Source organism: Camelus bactrianus, chromosome 4 (genome assembly GCF_048773025.1).
Source record: "Camelus bactrianus isolate YW-2024 breed Bactrian camel chromosome 4, ASM4877302v1, whole genome shotgun sequence".
Taxonomy (NCBI): Eukaryota; Metazoa; Chordata; class Mammalia; order Artiodactyla; family Camelidae; genus Camelus; species Camelus bactrianus.
In genome coordinates, this window is record NC_133542.1 from 34872795 (window position 1) to 34891864 (window position 19070).

Sequence of the window (19070 nt, forward strand, 5' to 3'; positions counted from 1 at the left end):
GCCACGGTCTCTTTAAGTACTGCATCGCTCCTATACTCTCTTATCTCCTTCAGGAAATCTAATTAGAAACATTGTAGGACTTCCTCACTCTTAATTTCTTTCATATGTCCCATTTTTTAAATGCTTTGTGCTGTATTCTGGGTAATTTCTTCACATCTGTCTTCTGATTCATTATTGTCTTCAGACATGTGTAGTGTGTGATTTAATCCATTTTAACTTAATTTTACTATCGTATTTTTTTATTTCTAAAATTTTTTTAAAGATTTGCGTGGTCATTTTTGATGTTCTCTTGTTCTTTCATTGTACTTTGAATTCTTCCTTTTAATTTCTTAAGATAAACACATGAAAAATACTTTTTTTGTCTTTGATATTTCCAGTATTTATAGTCTTTGATTCTGCAGGTTTTTTTGTTTCTCTCAACTCTCACGAACGGTGACTTGTTTTGTGTGTGTATTTAAATTGTGAACTCTTGTTCCTCATGTACTTACCTGGGAGATTCTGTGAAGCCTGTGTTTTAGCGTGTTCCTGGGAGACAATTTCATTTGCGCCTATTCACCTGGGTGGTGCCATCAGTGCAGAACCACTTTGAATGTGATTGTTCTAGGGAAGGGTGTGGTCACATCTGGAATATGAATTTCAGTCTCAAACCTGAATGAGTACAGGTCTGTTGATATAGGAGTTCTCCAGGGAGGTACTAGTTATTTCCATCTACCGAGAGCCAAGAATGAGACAAGTGACTGTCCCTGCTGTCTCCATCTGTCTGGTAGTGTTTTTTCCCTAATACATCTACTCTAATCTGATCTCCACCCTGTTTGGATGCTACAGTTTCTCTCTCTTCCTAGTGTCCTGTTGAAATGCCTGCTTCACTGCTGCCTTCTCTCTCTGGCTTTGAGCTTTTTTCGCATTTCTTGCTTTTAAGGATTTCCTTTCAAAGGCAACCTGCATTTCATGGACTATTAGCATTACTTTTTAAAATGATACTCACTATTTTCAGGTTTGTATAGATTATCTATTTTAGAATATTGTCAGAAACTGAAGCCCCGGGATCTATTTATGCAGGGATTATCATCTTCACTGGCAATACTGGTGGAGGAAAGGCCAAGCAGTCCCACAGATGATGCAGTTTGGCACTCTCCGTGATCAGGGCAAGGATTCCTTTAGACATAAAAGTGCGTAAAACTTGCCTAGGAGGTCACCTTTGACAGGAGGAAGGGAGAGTGATTTTTTTTTTAATTTAATTTTATTATTTTTTAGGGAGAGGTAATTTGGTTTGTTGGTTTGTTTGTTTTTAATGGAATTACTGGGGATTGAACCCATGACCTCATGCATGATAAGCACGCACTCTACCACTGAGCTGTACCCTTCCCCTCAGGAGAGTGATTTTTTTTTTCACATTTTGATTTTGATTTATTTAAAACTTCTGTAGCTTATTTGGGGATTGGGGAAAAAACATTTACACAGTCAGCTTAATCCAGCTTCTTCTCTCCCCCTTTTCCCCAGACACGATGCTTTAGTGTTTTACTTCTTTTAAAAACTGGTTTTCATTTTGAAATGACTGTGATCTGGAAGTATTCTGTCTCCTTTTTTTGTTTTCTTGTTTTTGAGTTTACAATTCTTTTTTTTCTTTTGTGAATTGTAGTAAAGGGAGAGTGATTTTTTAAAAAAACATATATCTATTTAGAACAGTAGAAAAGGGATTTTATCATGCCAATGTTCTGGAATAGTGATAATAAAAAGGCTTAACACTTAATATTTCGTGATTTTTAAGGTACATTTCTCACTAGGTATTTCACTAATCTTCTAGTGTTATTAAGCTTGTCATTTCATTGAACGAGAGTGTGTTTGAAAACAGGTAGTATAATGATCCTAAAAATTATCCACTCTTTTTGGTATGTAGACTGTGTGAGCTGGACTTTCTATGGAGACATTTCAAATTACAGTTTTATTTCTAACATTGAAATGTTTGTGGTTTTAATCAAATTGGTTTTGATTGTTTTCAAACAGGCCTCAGGCATGGAAGAACTGATATGGGAGCAGTATACCGTGACCCTCCAGAAGGTGAGTGCTGCTGGTGCCATCTCTGCTGCCGTCACGTTCTTGAGCATACAGATCGTGGGTCTTGCTTCTTTTTTTAATTGAAGTATAGTTGACTTACAGTGTTTCAGGTGTACAGCAAAGTAATTCAAAGTAATATATATATATATACACACACACGTATGTATACATACACACATATGTATACACACACACACACATATATGTATTCTTTTTCAGATTCTTTTCCATTATAGGTTGTTACAAGATTGAGTATAGTTCACTATGCTATACAGTAGGTCTTTGTTGTTTATTCTATATATAGTAGGTTGCATTGGCTAATCCCAAACTCCTAATTTCTCCCTACCCTCTTTTCCCATTTGGTAACCGTAAGTTTGTTTTCTATATCTGTGAGTCTGTTCCTGTTTTGTAAGTTCATTTGTATCTTTTTTTTTTTACAGTCCACATATAAGTGATATCATACAATATTTGTCTTTCTCTGTTGTCCTTTACTTCACTTAGTATGATAATCTTTAGGTCCATCCATGTTGCTGCAAATGGCATTGTTTCATTCTTTTTATGGCTGAGTAATACTCCATTGTGTGTGTGTGTGTACCACAACAGATCATGGATCTTAATTATTTTTAGACAAACACAATTCCTGCATGACCAAGGATTTGCATATTATTACACTTTTTGGCTAAGGTCTATATAATATAGAAAATTATGGAGGTTATTTAGTGCATTCACCTATTTCCAGACAGAACAGGTTATGAAAAGAGAGAAAAGGGAAGGAGGAATGGAAATAACCTGTTCTACTTAAGGATGTTGAGGTAGCTTCTGCAAACTTTTGTAATTTTAATTATGGTGTGTATAACTTTTAATTCCCTCAGTGAATTTTAAGTCCAAACAAAACTTTAAAAACATTGGTTTAGCCATAAGGAAACATGGGTTGTGTTCCTAATCCCATTCCTGGTTATATTAAGAGATGCTGACTTAATAAAATTTTTAACACCTACCCCCCCAACCCTCCTCTCCCCACCACCACACCCCATGGGATTGAAAGTAGAAGTAATACCACACGAGTGTATTTTACATAATTGTTAAAGCCATCTCACATGTATTGCCCCTCTTTATTAAATTAGGCAATACGAAGAACTTCCAGTACTTGGAGTCTAGCATATAATTGCTGCTTAATAAATGTTAGCTTTGTTTCTTTTTATTTTGACAGCAAAGTTCAAGGTAGGCATGGTAGGTATTAGCCCCACTCGAAACAAACACAGTCGTCAAGAGTCTGTAAGTGATTTGTGTGTGGCTGAGCTAGACTAGAAATGCACTCATGATGCCAAAGTCTTATCCCAGCAACCTGCCTTGGTCAGCGTCACTGATTTCCTGGGCCCCGAGTGGGTCTTACTCCTGCTCTGAATCCCCCCTGTCTCTGTCGCTTCTTAGAGGGATTGTAAGTTCCTCAAAGGGAGGGTTTTCCTTTGACCATGAATCTCAAACCTTGACTTCAGTGAAAATTTGGTTCTTGAATAAACGTGTATTAAACCAATCCAGGTAGAAAAACACGTATCGGTACTCAGGTGCCGAAACTTCTGGTTTCTTCAGTTGAGGGGTTTCCCCCTTCAGGTCTTATCTTTCACCTCTTGTCATCTTCTGATTCTTCTCTCTGCCCTTCCACCACATTACCGTTTGAGTTTGGACCCAAAATAGGCAAAGGTGAGAGACATTTTAGGCCCGGTATAGGATGGCGCTACCTCTTTGTAAAACCGGGTACCAGATGGTAGTGCCAAATTCCGGGCCCTGTGATTAATGGACAACCACCCAGCTTGTTTTGTGTTGGTAACTGTTTGTCAGCAGTTGGCACAGTGGGTCTCACAAGGGAACTTTTCTTGAGATGGAGGAGGGGTTCCTTCTTTTATTCTCTGAGTAGATTTTTACATAATCAAATCCTTATTTAGGGTTATAATCACATACACGCCTGCCATCTGGATGACATCTACGAGCTTAGCCTTTTTTAAACACCGAAATGAATTAGGATTATGTGGTATCTAGGTTCACTGTGATATACTTCTAGATTAATCTTGGATGTAATAAATCTGTGTTTCCATTTTACCTGCATGTAGAAAAGAGTTCAGTGCTTTGCTCTCTCATAAGATCTCAAAAAACTTTATCTTCAGATTTTATCTTGAAAACCCATTTACTTCTTTTTCACCCTACATTGACGTGAAACCACCAGCTCACCTGGCTTACAAGTTAAGGGTATACTTAAAAAATATGGTTTTAGCACAGATTTAGTTGTGACTGAATCCGTTCCAGCTCAGGCCAGGATATGAGAACAGGTGTGACTGGAGATTCCAATAGCACGTCCTTATTTGGACAGACGCTGCTATTTCTCATCCCCGCCAGCTTCTAGTGATAACTCCGGTCTGTGCTGTCAATTTTGTCCAGCTTTCACAAGCCTGTTTCTTTTAGATAAGGAATTTCCCTTTATAAACCTGTCACCTAACCATGATGATGCTTTATTTTGTTTATCCTTTCTTTCTGTAAGCCCTCTGTTCCTGAGCTATCTCTGGTTATTGGTTTGACCTTTCTTTTATTGACTGCTTGTATTAAATCCTGAAAGCCACTTATAGAAGGATTTTGTTTTAATTTTTCTCTTAACTCCAATGAACAGGATTCCAAGAGAGGATTTGGAATTGCAGTGTCCGGAGGCAGAGACAATCCCCACTTCGAAAATGGGGAAACGTCCATTGTCATTTCTGACGTGCTTCCCGGTGGACCCGCCGACGGGCTGCTTCAGTGAGTGTCCCTCCTGCCCCCAATCCCTGCCAGCCCCATTGGTTGGCCCTCAACAGGGAGTTTTGGGTGGTGTCCACTTTTAAAATTAAAAAAGAAAAGGAACTTTTGTACATATTGAAAAGTCTTCAGGCAGTAGTTGAGACCATAACACACTATTTTAACAATCCCCAAACCTTTGGAAACATCCAGACTTTGGGTGAAGGAAAGCAGTCATTTCCACAGGAAGACAGTTATAACTGTCTATCGTTAACTGTCATCCTTGGGTTTAGGAATCATATATGAGCGCCAAGTATAAAATTGTCATGATCTTTTTTTTCTTAATGAATCTAAATTAAATATAATGGGTCTATATTTATTTTAATTTATATTCATTGAGAATGAGGATACTCTGGCTTAATGATTATCTAATTTGTAAGAGGAATGTGGAAATTGGGAAATTTTGCTACATTGAATACCCAAGTTTTCCAGCCACCAGCCTTCTGGTCTGAAGAGAAAATAATGCCATTCAGAAAGACGTATGTCTAGGTTTCCTCAGGATAACTGCTCAGGGTAGAATCTAAAGTTAATCACACAACTGCCTTGGCCAGACAGCTCCAAAGTTTAGGTTCTGTTGGCATGTCAAGTCTCAGTGGTCCTATGAAAGTTAGTAGTGTTTCATACAGAGAGCAAAGGAGAATTTTTACATGGTTTTGGGGGATGAGATAAAGTAAGAGTTAGGGTTCTGGGACTTCAAAATTTCTTGAAGAATCTGAGGCAGTCTTTTCTTCCCCTCCAAAACACAAGTGGATATCGACCTCCGCTGGGGGAGATTTGTGGACTTGCTGAAGCACACCAGTACCTTGGGTTAGGAGGGCCTGATGCAGAATTTCCGTTTGTGGTCAGATCTTGATACTCTCCAGTGCCTCCTGGAGGGACCTCATGGTTTGAGTCCTTCTCCCCAGGTGGTCTCCAAGGAGATACTGTCCCAAATGGGCTGAGTGGCTCCTGGGTTCCTTCCTTAGAAGAGCTCAGACGGAGTTGACTAAGCCTCGGGCGTCATCAAACACTGAGCCCTTTAATAAGCATTTTGGGTTAATCTGTTTATTTGTTCCTAAATAAACAATTCACAGTGACTAGATGGGAGTTTTTCATGTCCCATTTTTCTCTTTTGTTTGCAGAGAAAATGATAGGGTGGTCATGGTTAACGGCACCCCCATGGAAGATGTGCTCCATTCATTTGCTGTTCAGCAGCTGAGAAAAAGTGGGAAGATCGCTGCCATTGTAAGTTCCGGGTTTGTTTTCATCTCGCCTCAGGAGCATTTTGTTCTTATGCCCAGAGAATTACCACTTGTTCTTAAGCACTTGACAGACTTATGTAACCTGGGGCCACTACTTCTGTATCCTCAGCACTTTGGGTGGATGATGTTACGGGTGATGTAAAGACGTAAGGAATTCCCTCTCTGCCTTTTCCTCATCCTTCTAACTGAAGACCAGTGCTTCACTTATCTGAGTGAATTTGCCTTAAGAGCCACGTTAGACAGTTACTCCCTAGGACAATTACCTAGACTGAGAACAATTGTAAACTAGGGTTAATTTAGAAAATAAATTATGAGCTCAAAGACTCATTTGTAAAGGCCTGAACAGGATCTGTTCTATCTTCATAAACTCAGTTTTTTTAGGAGATACTGGCGTTCATTTATTTATTCACTCATTCATTCAGCAAACATTGGTTGAAAATCAACTGTGAGCCAGATACCACTTGACCTTGGAGCAGGTCTGAGCTGCAAGGAGTATTCACTCCAGTGGGGCAATTGGACACACAAAGTGAGAATTGGAATACCGTGTGTTAGGGGCATAGCTAGGGGGATGCTCTGGGCATGTGGTATTTAGGTTTTTTTCGCCTTTGTATTATGAAAATTTTCAAGCAAAAAGAAAAGTTCAAAGATTAGTTTAATCCACATACATATTCTTCTACAATGTTAATATTCTGCCATAGTCACTTGATTTTTCTCTATATATGTTTATAAACATACATAGTTTTAGTGAACCATTAGAGGGGTAGTTGCAGAAATGACAGTTCAATGACTTCTTTTGCAAGGTTCCTAAATAGGAACATTCTTCTACATAACTATAATATTATTATCCTGTCTTAGAAAATTAATAGTAACTCTATAATATCCTCTAATACACACCTCATATCGTAAGATGTCTTTGATAGAATATTTTTCTTCCTCTTCCAGGATCCAATCAAAGTTAACGCATCACTTTTGGTCCTTATCTCTTTAGTCTCTTTTAATCTACAAAGGTCCCTCTTTCCCTCTGCCTCTCCCCCTGCCTGGCCCCCTCTTTTTAATAACACTGACTTTTGTATGAACCTAGGGAGCTATGCAGAATGTCTCACTTTCTGATTTTCATTTTTGTAACTTACTGATTTAAAGTCTCTGGGGCTTTTCACACTCTGAGTAGAAGCAGATTCTGAAGGCACTGTGCTCACAGCTTAATACTCATTGACTTATTTTATTCTCAACCCCCTGAGGTATTTATTGTCCCTGTTTTCTGCATGAGGAACCTGAGGCTTAGCGACTGGACAGGCACACACAGTTTTACTGGAAGGAGAACCAGCTCTCTTAACCACAGCATTCTCTTTTTGGTTGTGATGGTCTTGAGTCCCCACTGTTTGTTTGACAGGTGGTCAAGAGGCCCCGGAAGGTCCAGGTGGCCCCGGTGCAGAGCAGCCTTCCCATCCACGAGGATGACCGGGCTTTTGAGGTGATGGATGAGTTTGATGGCAGAAGTGCGCGCAGTGGGTACAGCGAGAGGAGCCGGCCCAGCAGCCGCGGGGGGCGCAGCCACAGCTGGGAGGACAGCCCGGAGAGGGGCCGTCCCCACGACCGGGCGCGCAGCCGGGAGCGGGACCGGAGCCGCGGCCGCAGCCTGGAGCGGGGCCTGGACCACGACGATGGCTACGGTCGAGCCCGAGAGCACAGCCGCGGCCGCAGCCTGGAGCGGGGCCTGGACCACGATGACTACGGGCGAGCCCGGGAGAGCAGCCGCGGCCGGAGCATTGACCCCACCTATGATCGAGCCTACAGCCCTGAGGTGGAGTACGGCCACAGGGCCCAGCCTGATGCCCGGTACGGGGCGTCCCGGAGCCGCAGTCGAGAGCACCTCCACTCCCGCAGCCCCAGTCCCGAGCCGCGGGGGCGCCCTGACCAGCCAGACTCGGACAGGCCCATCGGCGTGCTTCTGATCAAAAGCAAAGCAAATGAAGGTAGTCATGCTTGATGAAGAAAAGCATTGTAACAGTAATAGCTAACTCTGACGTGGCACCTGCTGTCCGCAAAGCACTGACCTAAATGCTTTGCACGGATTAGCTCATTGCAGCCTCACTACCACCTCCTCTGGGTGTTACTCGTATCTTCATTTTATAGACAAGGAACTGAGGCACAGAAAAGTTCCTTGACTTGCACAAAGTAGTATCATCAGTGGCTGAGCCGGGCTGTGGAAATTTGGCTTTAAACTGATAGGCCAGTGGTTCTCAGGGCAGGATAAATATTACCTGGACATTCATTAGAAATGCAGATTCTCAGGCCCCAGCCCTACTGAATCAGAAACACTGGGGTGCCCCCTCCCTGCCCCGGGAGTCTGTGTGTTAACAAGCCCTCCTGGTGAACCTGGTGCAGCCTAAACTGATGAAACCACCGTAGAGGACAATACTCCAGCTTATCTTGATAGAGTATTTGTTCTATGCCAGGGCCTCTGCAGAAAGAATAATCTCTAATCCTCACCAGAGGCCTGTGTGGTGGATAGGAGACTTCATTCCTGTTTTATAGATGGGAATAATAAGGTGCAGAAAGGTTTTTGTACACTCGTGGATGAGGCAGGCTCTGGCCTGGGCCCGTCCCTTTTTGCGTTCCTGGAGTGCTTCCATGCAATTCAGCACATCCAGATTCACCAAAGCCGTATGTGGCAGCTAGAGACGCTAGTAGCACGTGCAGTTTAGGTGAAGACTCTGAAACTCAGGGAGGCAACTTGCCCACATCATGAAGCTAGTAAGTGGTGGATTTGGAACTCAAACTTTATCTCTGGGAAATAGGGGATAGGAAGCAAGTAGGTGAATGAACAGGGATTTTAGAGCCCAGCATTGAAGTAGTCTTTGCATTGATACTTGGCTTCTAACTTTCTGAATTCTTTACAACATATCTTTTATCTCCTTTTGTTCTCTCATTGTTCTTCAAAGAGGAAAAAAAAATGAAGAATACCCAGCAATGCAAAGGGAAAGGCGTTTTGGTTTTTAGGTTTGGAGTTTGCATTTTAAATAGCCTATCAGATAAGAGGGTTTGTTTTCTTTAGTTCTTCTAGAGGAACATAAAGACTTGACTTAGAACTGGGTACCTATTGAAATACCTGATATTGAAAGGATATTGAAATAACTGCAGGGATGTGAATAATGGGATACCTGGAGCCCAGGTCTAGAAAATAAGGGTGAAAGTTGAGATTGCACTATCTCTGAGGAATGTACATCTTAAGAAGTTTAAGGATTCTATAGAATCTTTATAGCCACTGCTAATGACATATTAATTCATTAAACCCCAACAATTGCAGAGTAAAATCCATTCTGCTTCCAGATTGCAGACTGCAGAGAAGTTTTGAGAAAGATAACTTGGCACGAGACCTCCTTCAGAGAGGTGATGCACGCTCTGTAGGATGTGCACCCAGGTTCTTGAGTTCCCTGCTTCAGTGCTTGTCAAGTCTTTTCCTTCTCTTTCACCTCTTCTTCTTCCTCTTCCTTCCTCGATTCTCCCTCCTCCCCCTGCCACAGAAAGAACCACATCTTGCAAATAATCATGAATGCGCCAGTACATGAAAGACTTGGCCATATGTTTCATGGAATACATGGAATCATCTGTGATGATTTCTGAGAGGTTCCCTTATACTAAATTTAAAAATACTGGTCACAACTCAACTGAATTGATTTCAAGACTTACCCATGAGTTGTGAGCCACAGTTAAAAAGACGTCTGTCTGAAGAGACTGCCCAAGTCATACCTGGTCGTAGTAATACTATTAAGGAGGAAAGGGGGCTTGTGCCCCGTGGCTGATACAGCATTTTACTCCTTCTGGGCCATTTTGTTTTTCAAACTTAGAAATTGTTTTTGGTTTTTTCCCCAAATTTCCACTTTTTAAAATATTTTTTTGGCCACCTTTTGGTAAGATTACATAATAATTTAGCTATCACTAGCTAGAGTTGCATAAGAATTAATCTTTATAAATATCTGGCAGTAGGCAGGACCTACATTTGATTAAGAAAAATATGATCCATTCACATGGCCAGCTTTTTATAATTCATGGACCCCAGATGGCCTTGCTGGTAAAAGTCTTAGAAGCTGATCAGCTGACTTTTTTCCCCTTCATTTTGGAGATGCCCACAAACACACAGATAACAACCTATTTGTAACTTTGCAGTAAGAGGTTAGAGGAACTATTGATACATAGAAGTCACTGCTTAATTTTGTCTCAGCATTCTGCCCTGGGCTGTGAGGCTGTTTAACCAGTAAGGAGCTGGCATCCATGAAAGCAGATGCTATCTGTCTCACCCTTGTTCTTTCCTGAATGTCAGCCTCCTAAAAGGTGGGGGTGCACCTCAACATTGTTAATCCTTGTGGTAAGATCTGGTGCTAACTTCCTGTAAGTCATTTAAAGCTTATCTTGAACATCTCTAACTTATAAAATATTGTACATCAACTATATCAATAAAATAGAATAAGATAAAACAAGATAGAGAAAGTAATACGCACACAAACTTACCTTTAAATCTACTTCCTAACATTTTTAAGTGGCAGAAAATTACTTTGTTATTTTGGTTTTTGTTTTTAATTGAAGTATAGTCAATTTACAATGATGTATTAGTTTGAGGTGTACAGCAAAGTGATTCAGTTATACATATATACAATTTTTCAGATTGTTTTCAATGATAAGTTATTACAAGATATTGAATATGGTTCTCTGCTTTACAATAGGTCCTTGTTTATCTATTTTATATATAGTAGTGTGTATATGTTAATCCCAAACTCCCAATTTATGTCCCCCCTCTCCTTTTCCCTTTGGTAACTATAATTTGTTTTCTATGTCTGTGAGTCTATTTCCAGTAAATAAGTTCATTGTAAATAAGTTCATTCAAATCCTTTTTTTTTTTTTTTTAGATTTATAAGTGATATCATGTGATATTTGTTTTTCTCTGTCTGACTTCACTTTTTAATATGATAATCTCTAGGTCCAGCCATGTTGCTTATTGCAAATGGCTTTATTTCATTCTTTTTAAGGCTAAGTAATAATCCACTATGTGTGTGTATATACACCACATCTTCTTTATCTATCCATCTGTTGATGGGCACTTGGGTGCTTTCATATCTTGGCTGTTGTAAATAATGCTGCTGTGAACATTGGGGTGCATGTATCTTTTCGAATTAAGATTCCCTCTGATATATGCCCAGGAGTGGGATTGCTGGATCATATGGTAACTCTATTTTTAGTTTTTTAAGGGCCCTCCATACTGTCTTCCACAGTGGCTGTACTGATTGACATTCCCACCAAAGTGTAGGAGGGTTCCCTTTTCTCCATACCCTCTCTAGCTTTTATCATTTGTAGACTTTTCTTTTAAAAATGTTATGTATTTGTTTTTTTTTAATTGAAGTATAGGTGAGTTATATTATATTAGTTTCAGGTGTACAGCATAGGGATTCAGTATTTTTACAGATTATGCTCCATTAAAAGTTATTACAAGATAATGACTGTAATTCCCTGTGCTATACAATTTATCCTTATTTGTAGGCTTTTTAATGATGACCATTCTGGCTGGTGTGAGGTGATACCTCATTGAAGTTTTGATTTGCATTTCTCTAATAGTTAGCGATATTAAGCATCTTTTCATGTGCTTGTTGGCCACCTGTATGTCTTCTTTTTAAGTTACTTTATTTTGTAATGATGGGATTTTGAGTCCATAACAATAATAATAAAACCTGCTAGGTTTGTGGTAACTTCAAAATAACCAAAATTCCTTAATATGTATATTTTTGCAAGTTGAATAAGTAAAATCAGGGTAGTCTGAATAGCATATAAAATATTTTAAAACAGATATACTTCGTAAATAACAGTGGTTTTTCTTTTGAGGACAACTCAAAGTCCATAAACGCCCCAGAGCTGTGCAAGTTTTAAATACTTTATTGCTTTGCTGGCTTATTTACTCCCTTGCTTCACACACTGAAATGTTTTCAGTGCCAAACCCCACACAATCGAAATTGTTACCAATGGAGGGTGTGCTATTTGTGGTGCCTTCCTTTAGGCAATTGCACTGAAAGTAGACCCTGCCTATTAAGATGTATTGAACTGTTTTTATTTCTCCCCAACATTTTGTTTTGAAAAGTGTTAATTTTAGCCTTCACCTAGTTTTGCCAGTTTTTAACATTTTGCCACATTTGTTTTCTTTCTCTCTCTCTGTCTCTCTTTTTTTTTTTTTTCCTTCCTCCCCCTCTTCCTCCCCTACCTCCTCTCTCTCTGTCTTTCAGTGGTGTTTGGGAGCCTCTTGAAAGTAAGTTGCAGGCAGCATGACCCTTTACCCCTAAATATTTCAGCAGATACCTCCCGAGGATAAGAACGTTCTCCTATACAGCCACAATGCCATTATCACTCTTAAGAAAATTAGCATTAATATGCCTTATAATATATTATAGCACAGCTCATTTTGAAGTTGCTCCAAAATACTATAACCCACCCCTACCCTCCACCTCTCCCCCAGTTGGCTCAAGGATCTAGTGAAGTTTCATGCAGCATTTAGTTTTTATGTCTCTTTTCATCTAGAACAGTCCCTCTGCCTCTTTTGGGGTTTTTGTTTGTTTGTTTTATGACATTGACTGTTTTGCCCAGTCCAGGCCAGTGGTCTTATAGACTCTCACATGCAAAAGTAATTTTTCATACATATCTTTAAATAGTCCTAAAAGCTAGACTCAGGTTTTCTGAACAAGTTGACAAAATGCATGATGTTTGTGCACTTGTCTCCTAGAGTATGGTCTCCGGCTTGGGAGCCAGATCTTCATAAAGGAAATGACCAGAACCGGCCTGGCGACTAAAGATGGCAACCTGCACGAAGGAGACATAATTCTCAAGGTGGGGGACAAGGCAGAGAATAGTCAGTTCATACTCAGCTCCACAGTCCGCCTTTCCACGTTCAAGTGCGAACACAGTGAAGCTTTGTTGAGATGGGAGTCAATAGTAAGAAAAAAAGCAAGAAGAGCAGCAGAGATAATTTTTTTTATCAGGAAAACCAGACTTGGAGATTTATAATAGTGGAATTTTTTTTTAATTTCAACAAAGACTTTATTCTTCCCTGTTTATTTAAAGTTTAAGCTTATGTTCCCTAAGAAAGATGAGAGGGAGAGATGGTAGTATATGAATGCTGAATATTTAATAGTTCTTGTAAACCTCTCCAGTCCGGAAACACGTTCCAATAGTAAACCAAACCATCATCTGGAGAGTGGAAGTTAAATTAATTAACAGAGTAACTTAAGTAGGGTACAGCTCTCTCACTTCTGTATTTGGGTTCCAGGCAGGCAGGGTTATATTCAATTTAAGGGGTAATTAATTTTTATTCAATCAGTCACCCTAAAGCCCTGTTTGAATAGCTGAACAGAGCCTTCAGATTTTTAGAAGGAGAATATTAGAATTTTCCACTTCACTGTGAATGGTGGTGTTGCATGTAACATGACCGTTTTTCCTAAACACAGATAAATGGAACCGTGACTGAGAACATGTCTTTAACGGATGCTCGAAAACTGATAGAAAAGTCAAGAGGAAAACTCCAGCTCGTGGTGCTGAGGGACAGCAAGCAGACGCTCATCAACATCCCATCTCTAAATGACAGCGACTCAGAAATAGAAGGTAAAGGAAGCGGAGGCTGCAGGCTAGCCAGAGGCCGGGAAGGCTGGTGATTCTGCAGCCTCCTCTCTGCTTAGCGTGGCCATTCAGCTGGAAGCTAAATTTCTGACAAAAACCTCTCATTTAAACTTTAATTTCAAAAGTTGTTATTGTCCTACCAAAGGCTCTGTTGAAATTAAGATTCCAGCATGAAGTTCTGGTGCCCTTGTGAATCCTGGTGGGCTCTGATTTAGGCCGTTGAAAACAAAACCTGTTAGTAAAAAATGCATGTGTGAGTGGTTCAGAGAACTAACATTTGTAAATCGCTCATTCTTGCACTTTGTCGTGTGATGTTTTTGAAGTGGCTATTAATATTTCCAACAAAGAGAAGACGATCTAGAGGTTAGCTAAAACAGGAAGACAGTATAACAGAGAGTCAGTCAGGATGACTGAATATGGTGGCATTCATTGGTTAGCAATCTGTGTCACCTCTTCTCCTTTATGAAGCTATATTCATTTCTTTTTTTATCTTGAATATGAATTGTACGTAGGATAACGTATCATTTGTTTATTTGGTTTAGTCTTTATTTCCACAAGCAAATCAACTTCATGTCCTTCAACATGGTCTGTGGCTTCTTGGCCCTTTACTCTTTTTTTTTTTTTTTTTTTTTTTTTTTGGCTCTTGGGCCTGTCTTGACGTTTTTTTTTTTCCTTTTTCTTTTTTTAATTGAAGTATCGTTGACATCCAATGCATAGGGTCACATTTTAACCATGGAAACATTACCATTAAAAATAAGTAGACATAATATTTCCTACTTAACCATCTGGTATCATCTTGGTGCAGACAAGATTAGAAAATATTAAGTTCTCCAGTTTGGAGATGGACTTGTTGATTTTTAAAAGAATTGCTTTATAAACCCTTAAAACTTAATTTAATGTCTATGATATAAAGTGTCTAATCAGGCGGTTACTGCTAGGGGTGCAGGGCAGGAACACAAGTAGAGCATGAGAGGTCATCCCAGTGCGCTAGGAGCACCCAGTGTATTACTGTTATTCTGTGTGTGGTCCTCACTCAGCCCACAAGCAGCATCGGCATCATCCAGGAGCCTGAGGGAGCTGCAGAATCTCAGGCCTCACCCAGAACAACTGCATCCTAATAAGATCCCAGGTGACATGTATGCACATTAAAGTTTGAGAAGCACTGGTCTATGTGGTAAAAAAAAATGAGTGTAGACATACATGATCCCGTCATTGGATTTTGACTCTTCAGTGGCAGCTTTGACGGAAAGTATAATGAAAGAGGAACATATAATTCTGAATTGGGATTCCTCTTTGTTAATTAATGCCTTTCCTTTCAAACTATCAGAGTTTTTTTTTTTTTCCCAAAGGAACACTGTCAGACTAATAGCACAATGACTGCCCGTCTGTCTTCCGTTTCCCATGTTTCCTTGCCCAGAGAATAGAATAATTTCTGGCACTGGTCTTAAATATTTTATTAAGAAGTCTTTTCTTATTTTTGAAATCAGATGTCTCAGAAATAGAGTCAAACCGGTCATTTTCTCCAGAGGAGAGACGGCAGCAGTATTCTGATTATGATCATCACTCCTCAAATGAAAAGTTGAAGGAAAGGCCAAAGTAAGATGATGTATATTTCCCCTTGCACACGTCCCCGTGGGTGTACGCACATACATATTTGCAAATCTGTCACGTGATGAGACATTAACATGACGTGTGCTTAAGTTCAAGAGAGGACATGCAGAGCCGATGGTCCAGGATGGGTGCCACGCCCACTCCCTTTAAGTCCACTGGGGATATTGCAGCTGCAGTCAGCCCAGAGCCCAGCAAGGAACCCAGATACCAAGAGGAATCCCCAGGTGAGGCTCATTTTAAACAGTCGTGTTCAGGGGTGTGTGCTTGGTAACTCCAGAAGGTGCCTGGAAGGAGGGAGAAAAATTATTTAAAAATCATTTTTAAAAATCTATATATGGGAAGGGTACTCCTATCTTGTTTAATATTGAAGAAGTATAAAAAGTGACAGCCCTTTCTCTGTGCCAGCAGGTTGAAAACCTTTTGTTATATTTCATTAGTCATGGTCCTTTCATCTCCCAGCCCTGACCCCAACCTGAACTGTTTTTGCTCACAACACTTCTGACACCAACTGTGTGGGTTTTGTCCTCTACCCGTCTACAAGTTCTAATTCTCCAGACACCACCTGGATGTCCTACAACTCAGTCCATTTCTGACCCTGACCACCCGAGCTAGTGCAGATCCCACATGCTAAGGGCTCAGTCCTGTAAGATGCTCTCACTGCAGACGCCAGTCGCAAGTCCCAGGTTGTGCCTTCACTTCTCACCAATCAGCTCTCCACTGTGGGTTCCCATGACTTCCCTCCTCAAGTTTGATAATTTGCTAGAATGGTTCACAAAAGTCGGGAAGGCACTTTACTTACCATTACTGTCTTGTTTTTGTTTTAATTAAAGGATATGATTTAAGAACAGCTAAATGGAAGAGATGCATAGGGCAAGATGTGGGGAGAGGGCAGAGAGCTTTCATGCCCTCGCCAAGCATGTCACCCTCCCAACACCTCACTGTTTTCACCAACCCTAATGCACTCTGAACCCCCTAGTTAATGGAAGCTTTGTCATGTGCATGGCTTCCTTTTGCTGGGACCAGTCCCATCCTGAGGCTGTCCAGGAACCCACCAAGAGTCATCTCTTTAGAACAAAGGACACCCCTAACACCCAGGAAATTCCAAGGGATGTAGGAATTCTGTGTCAGGAACTGAGGTCAAAGACCAGATATTACAGCAAAAGATGCTCCTGGTACCCCATCACTCCAGAAATCAGAGGGATTTTAAATTTCACTTTAAGGCTTATTTTTGCTGTTTGATGTGATCACATATATGTAACATAAGGTACAGACTTAATTTTTGTGGATTTGGTAATCTTTATATTTAGAGACAAACCAGTTCCTGTTAGTCCGGGTTGGTAACTATGCTTTTTAATCCACAGTCCCTCCACCAAAACCAGCCCCAAGAGCTGTTCTTTGTCCGAGTTCTGAAGATTTAGCAATATACGGGTATGCATTTCAATCTCTCTTGCTTTCCCTCTTTCTTCTTCCACACAATGCTGTCTCCTTAACTGAAATCTAGGAGAAAGGTGTTTTTAAACTATAGATGGTGATTTTACGTCAAATTCAACTGCCTTTAACCATTCCCTATTGCTGGTGTTTAAAGAGAAATCACTTGTAGGAAAAGTAGAACGTGGAAGTGAGTCAGCTTCATTATGCTGACTTTGTCTGCTTGTCTCCTTACCTGGCTAGTGTCCCAGATGTCACTCTGAATATTTGAGTTTGCCCAACCAGTAACTCCCAGATGGGTGCGATATTGCTTAACTGCAGTTAAGTTAACTCTGTAGGGGCTAGAGTGACAGGTGATCCTAGCGTGTGGGGAGGGGAGAAGTGCTACAGTGCTCTGCACTTGATGTTGAAAACCCCCTGGGGTCAGTGGTGTTCATGAGCAGCCTCCCAGACCCAGGCTGTGCGTCTCCATCTGACAAGTGCCCTGTGGGGGCAGCAGGCTTTCCTTTTGAAGAATCCTGCAGTAGCAATAGGATGACCTTGATTTTTGCCCTTAACCCTGCCTTTATTTGCTTTCTAATGTTGAATGAGTTTACGTAAACATTCAGTATCTCTACTCTTCACTGGTAAAGTGGCCAACTGATACGCATCTCACAGCCTCAAGGCAGATACAATTACAGATTATATAAGAAAAACGAGAGAAGGCTTTTTAAAGGATTAATCACTCTGTGGATAGAAGAAATGAAATCTCTCACTGCTCATGTTGGTTCCCCTTTACCAAAAAAAAGCCCCCCAAAACCTCCCATTTTTCTTTTCTGAACCCACTGCAGCCCCAATACCAAGATGGTGCGGTTCAGGAAGGGAGACAGCGTGGGCCTCCGCTTGGCTGGTGGCAACGACGTCGGGATATTTGTGGCAGGCATTCAAGAGGGCACCTCAGCAGAGCAGGAAGGTCTTCAAGAAGGGGACCAGATTCTGAAGGTAGGAGACCCCAGCCCTGTTTTTAGGTGTTATTGGGAAAGAACAGGGTGGTCCAGCTCGTGAAAAGAGACCAGCTGCAAGTTTGTTGCTGCCAAGCATTGGGTCTCTGTTTCCTTACGGTGAGTCCTGGAACCTGAAACTCACCTGTACGTCTGTGGGAATTTATAGTGTTCAAGACCCTTGCAAAGATTTTTATTAGTTTGATTAACAAAAAATTGAGACTTTAACTAAAGGCCTAGGGGAAAGGCCTTTTGCAAGATCTTGCTAATGTTTGGTTTTTAGTTGACTCCCCCACTTGGATGTCAGTCTGCAGGCCATGTACTGTAATTGAACAGATGCGGGTGTTGGCATCAAATTGTCTGATTTGAGTCCCGTCCCAGCCTCATATTAGTCTGTGGCTCTGGCTTCACCACTGAGACTCGAGTTTCTGTTCTGTTGAGTTGGGATGAGTGTACCCGCTTCACAGGGACCCTGGGCACATTAGAACAGATGACACTTACAAGATACCTGGCAGAGTTCCTGTTCCTTTTCCCCATTGAAACACCAATTGCTGCCACTCCATGTGTCACTTACATCTAAAATTGTCCAGGAAGGAAAATCCCTGGTTAATCAAATATTGGTACTTTTTAAAGTTACCGTATATATGTTTGCATAATCTGTTGATTGTTTAAAATGATAACCACCTCAGCTTTGACATTTTGTGAGATCCATATCATGTGTTTCCCACTGACTTCAGAATTAACTTCAGGAACGCCAAGTACCTTGTGTGCATAAAAATATAGAATGCTAGGGAATTGTCTTCACTGGAATTTCTGCTTGTATAAACTTGCATTTCTCACGTATGAGTTACTAGGGGGTCAGATAAGAGCATCTGGCCTCAGGGGAGGGGAGAAAAGCAGAGATCCCAGGCAAGCAGGCAGCAGAGCACAAAAAGAGGGGGGTCCTTTTCCTTCTTGGCCCAGGGCCTCCTGGCAATAGTTCACATTTCATTTCTGGAGCATATAAAGGGCAAACCTTGACCGTGAGCTTTGCAGAAGCTTTCCAGTGACATTCTAGACCCTCCTTGGCTCTGGCCAGGATCCTAGAAGACCACATGTACCTGAGTGACCCTCATGGTACCACCTGATCCTAGGAAATACCACTTACCCAGTGCTACTGGTAAGAACCTCATTCGAGTGTCAGCTCATACCAGTTTACTCTTGGGCTGATGCCAAAGAAGAAAAAGCAAGTTTCCTAACTAGCATGGGGCCGCAGGAAGTCAGGTAGGAATTTGAAAGCCTTTAC

At 40.9% G+C, this 19070-nt stretch overlaps 1 protein-coding gene across 5 annotated transcripts in view; it reads left to right on the plus strand.

The window, feature by feature from the left end:
- Positions 1 to 19070, plus strand: part of TJP2 (tight junction protein 2) — a 111746-nt gene that overhangs the window by 72338 nt on the left and 20338 nt on the right. For all 5 annotated transcript variants that reach the window (XM_074361662.1, XM_074361661.1, XM_074361663.1 and 2 more), the window contains 10 exons: positions 2005 to 2058; positions 4715 to 4839; positions 5997 to 6099; positions 7507 to 8089; positions 12877 to 12980; positions 13598 to 13751; positions 15254 to 15362; positions 15468 to 15601; positions 16739 to 16805; positions 17636 to 17786. In XM_074361662.1, coding sequence (XP_074217763.1) covers positions 2014 to 2058; positions 4715 to 4839; positions 5997 to 6099; positions 7507 to 8089; positions 12877 to 12980; positions 13598 to 13751; positions 15254 to 15362; positions 15468 to 15601; positions 16739 to 16805; positions 17636 to 17786 — 1575 coding nt within the window. In that variant the 5' untranslated portion in view covers positions 2005 to 2013. The remainder of the gene's footprint in view (positions 1 to 2004; positions 2059 to 4714; positions 4840 to 5996; positions 6100 to 7506; positions 8090 to 12876; positions 12981 to 13597; positions 13752 to 15253; positions 15363 to 15467; positions 15602 to 16738; positions 16806 to 17635; positions 17787 to 19070) is intronic.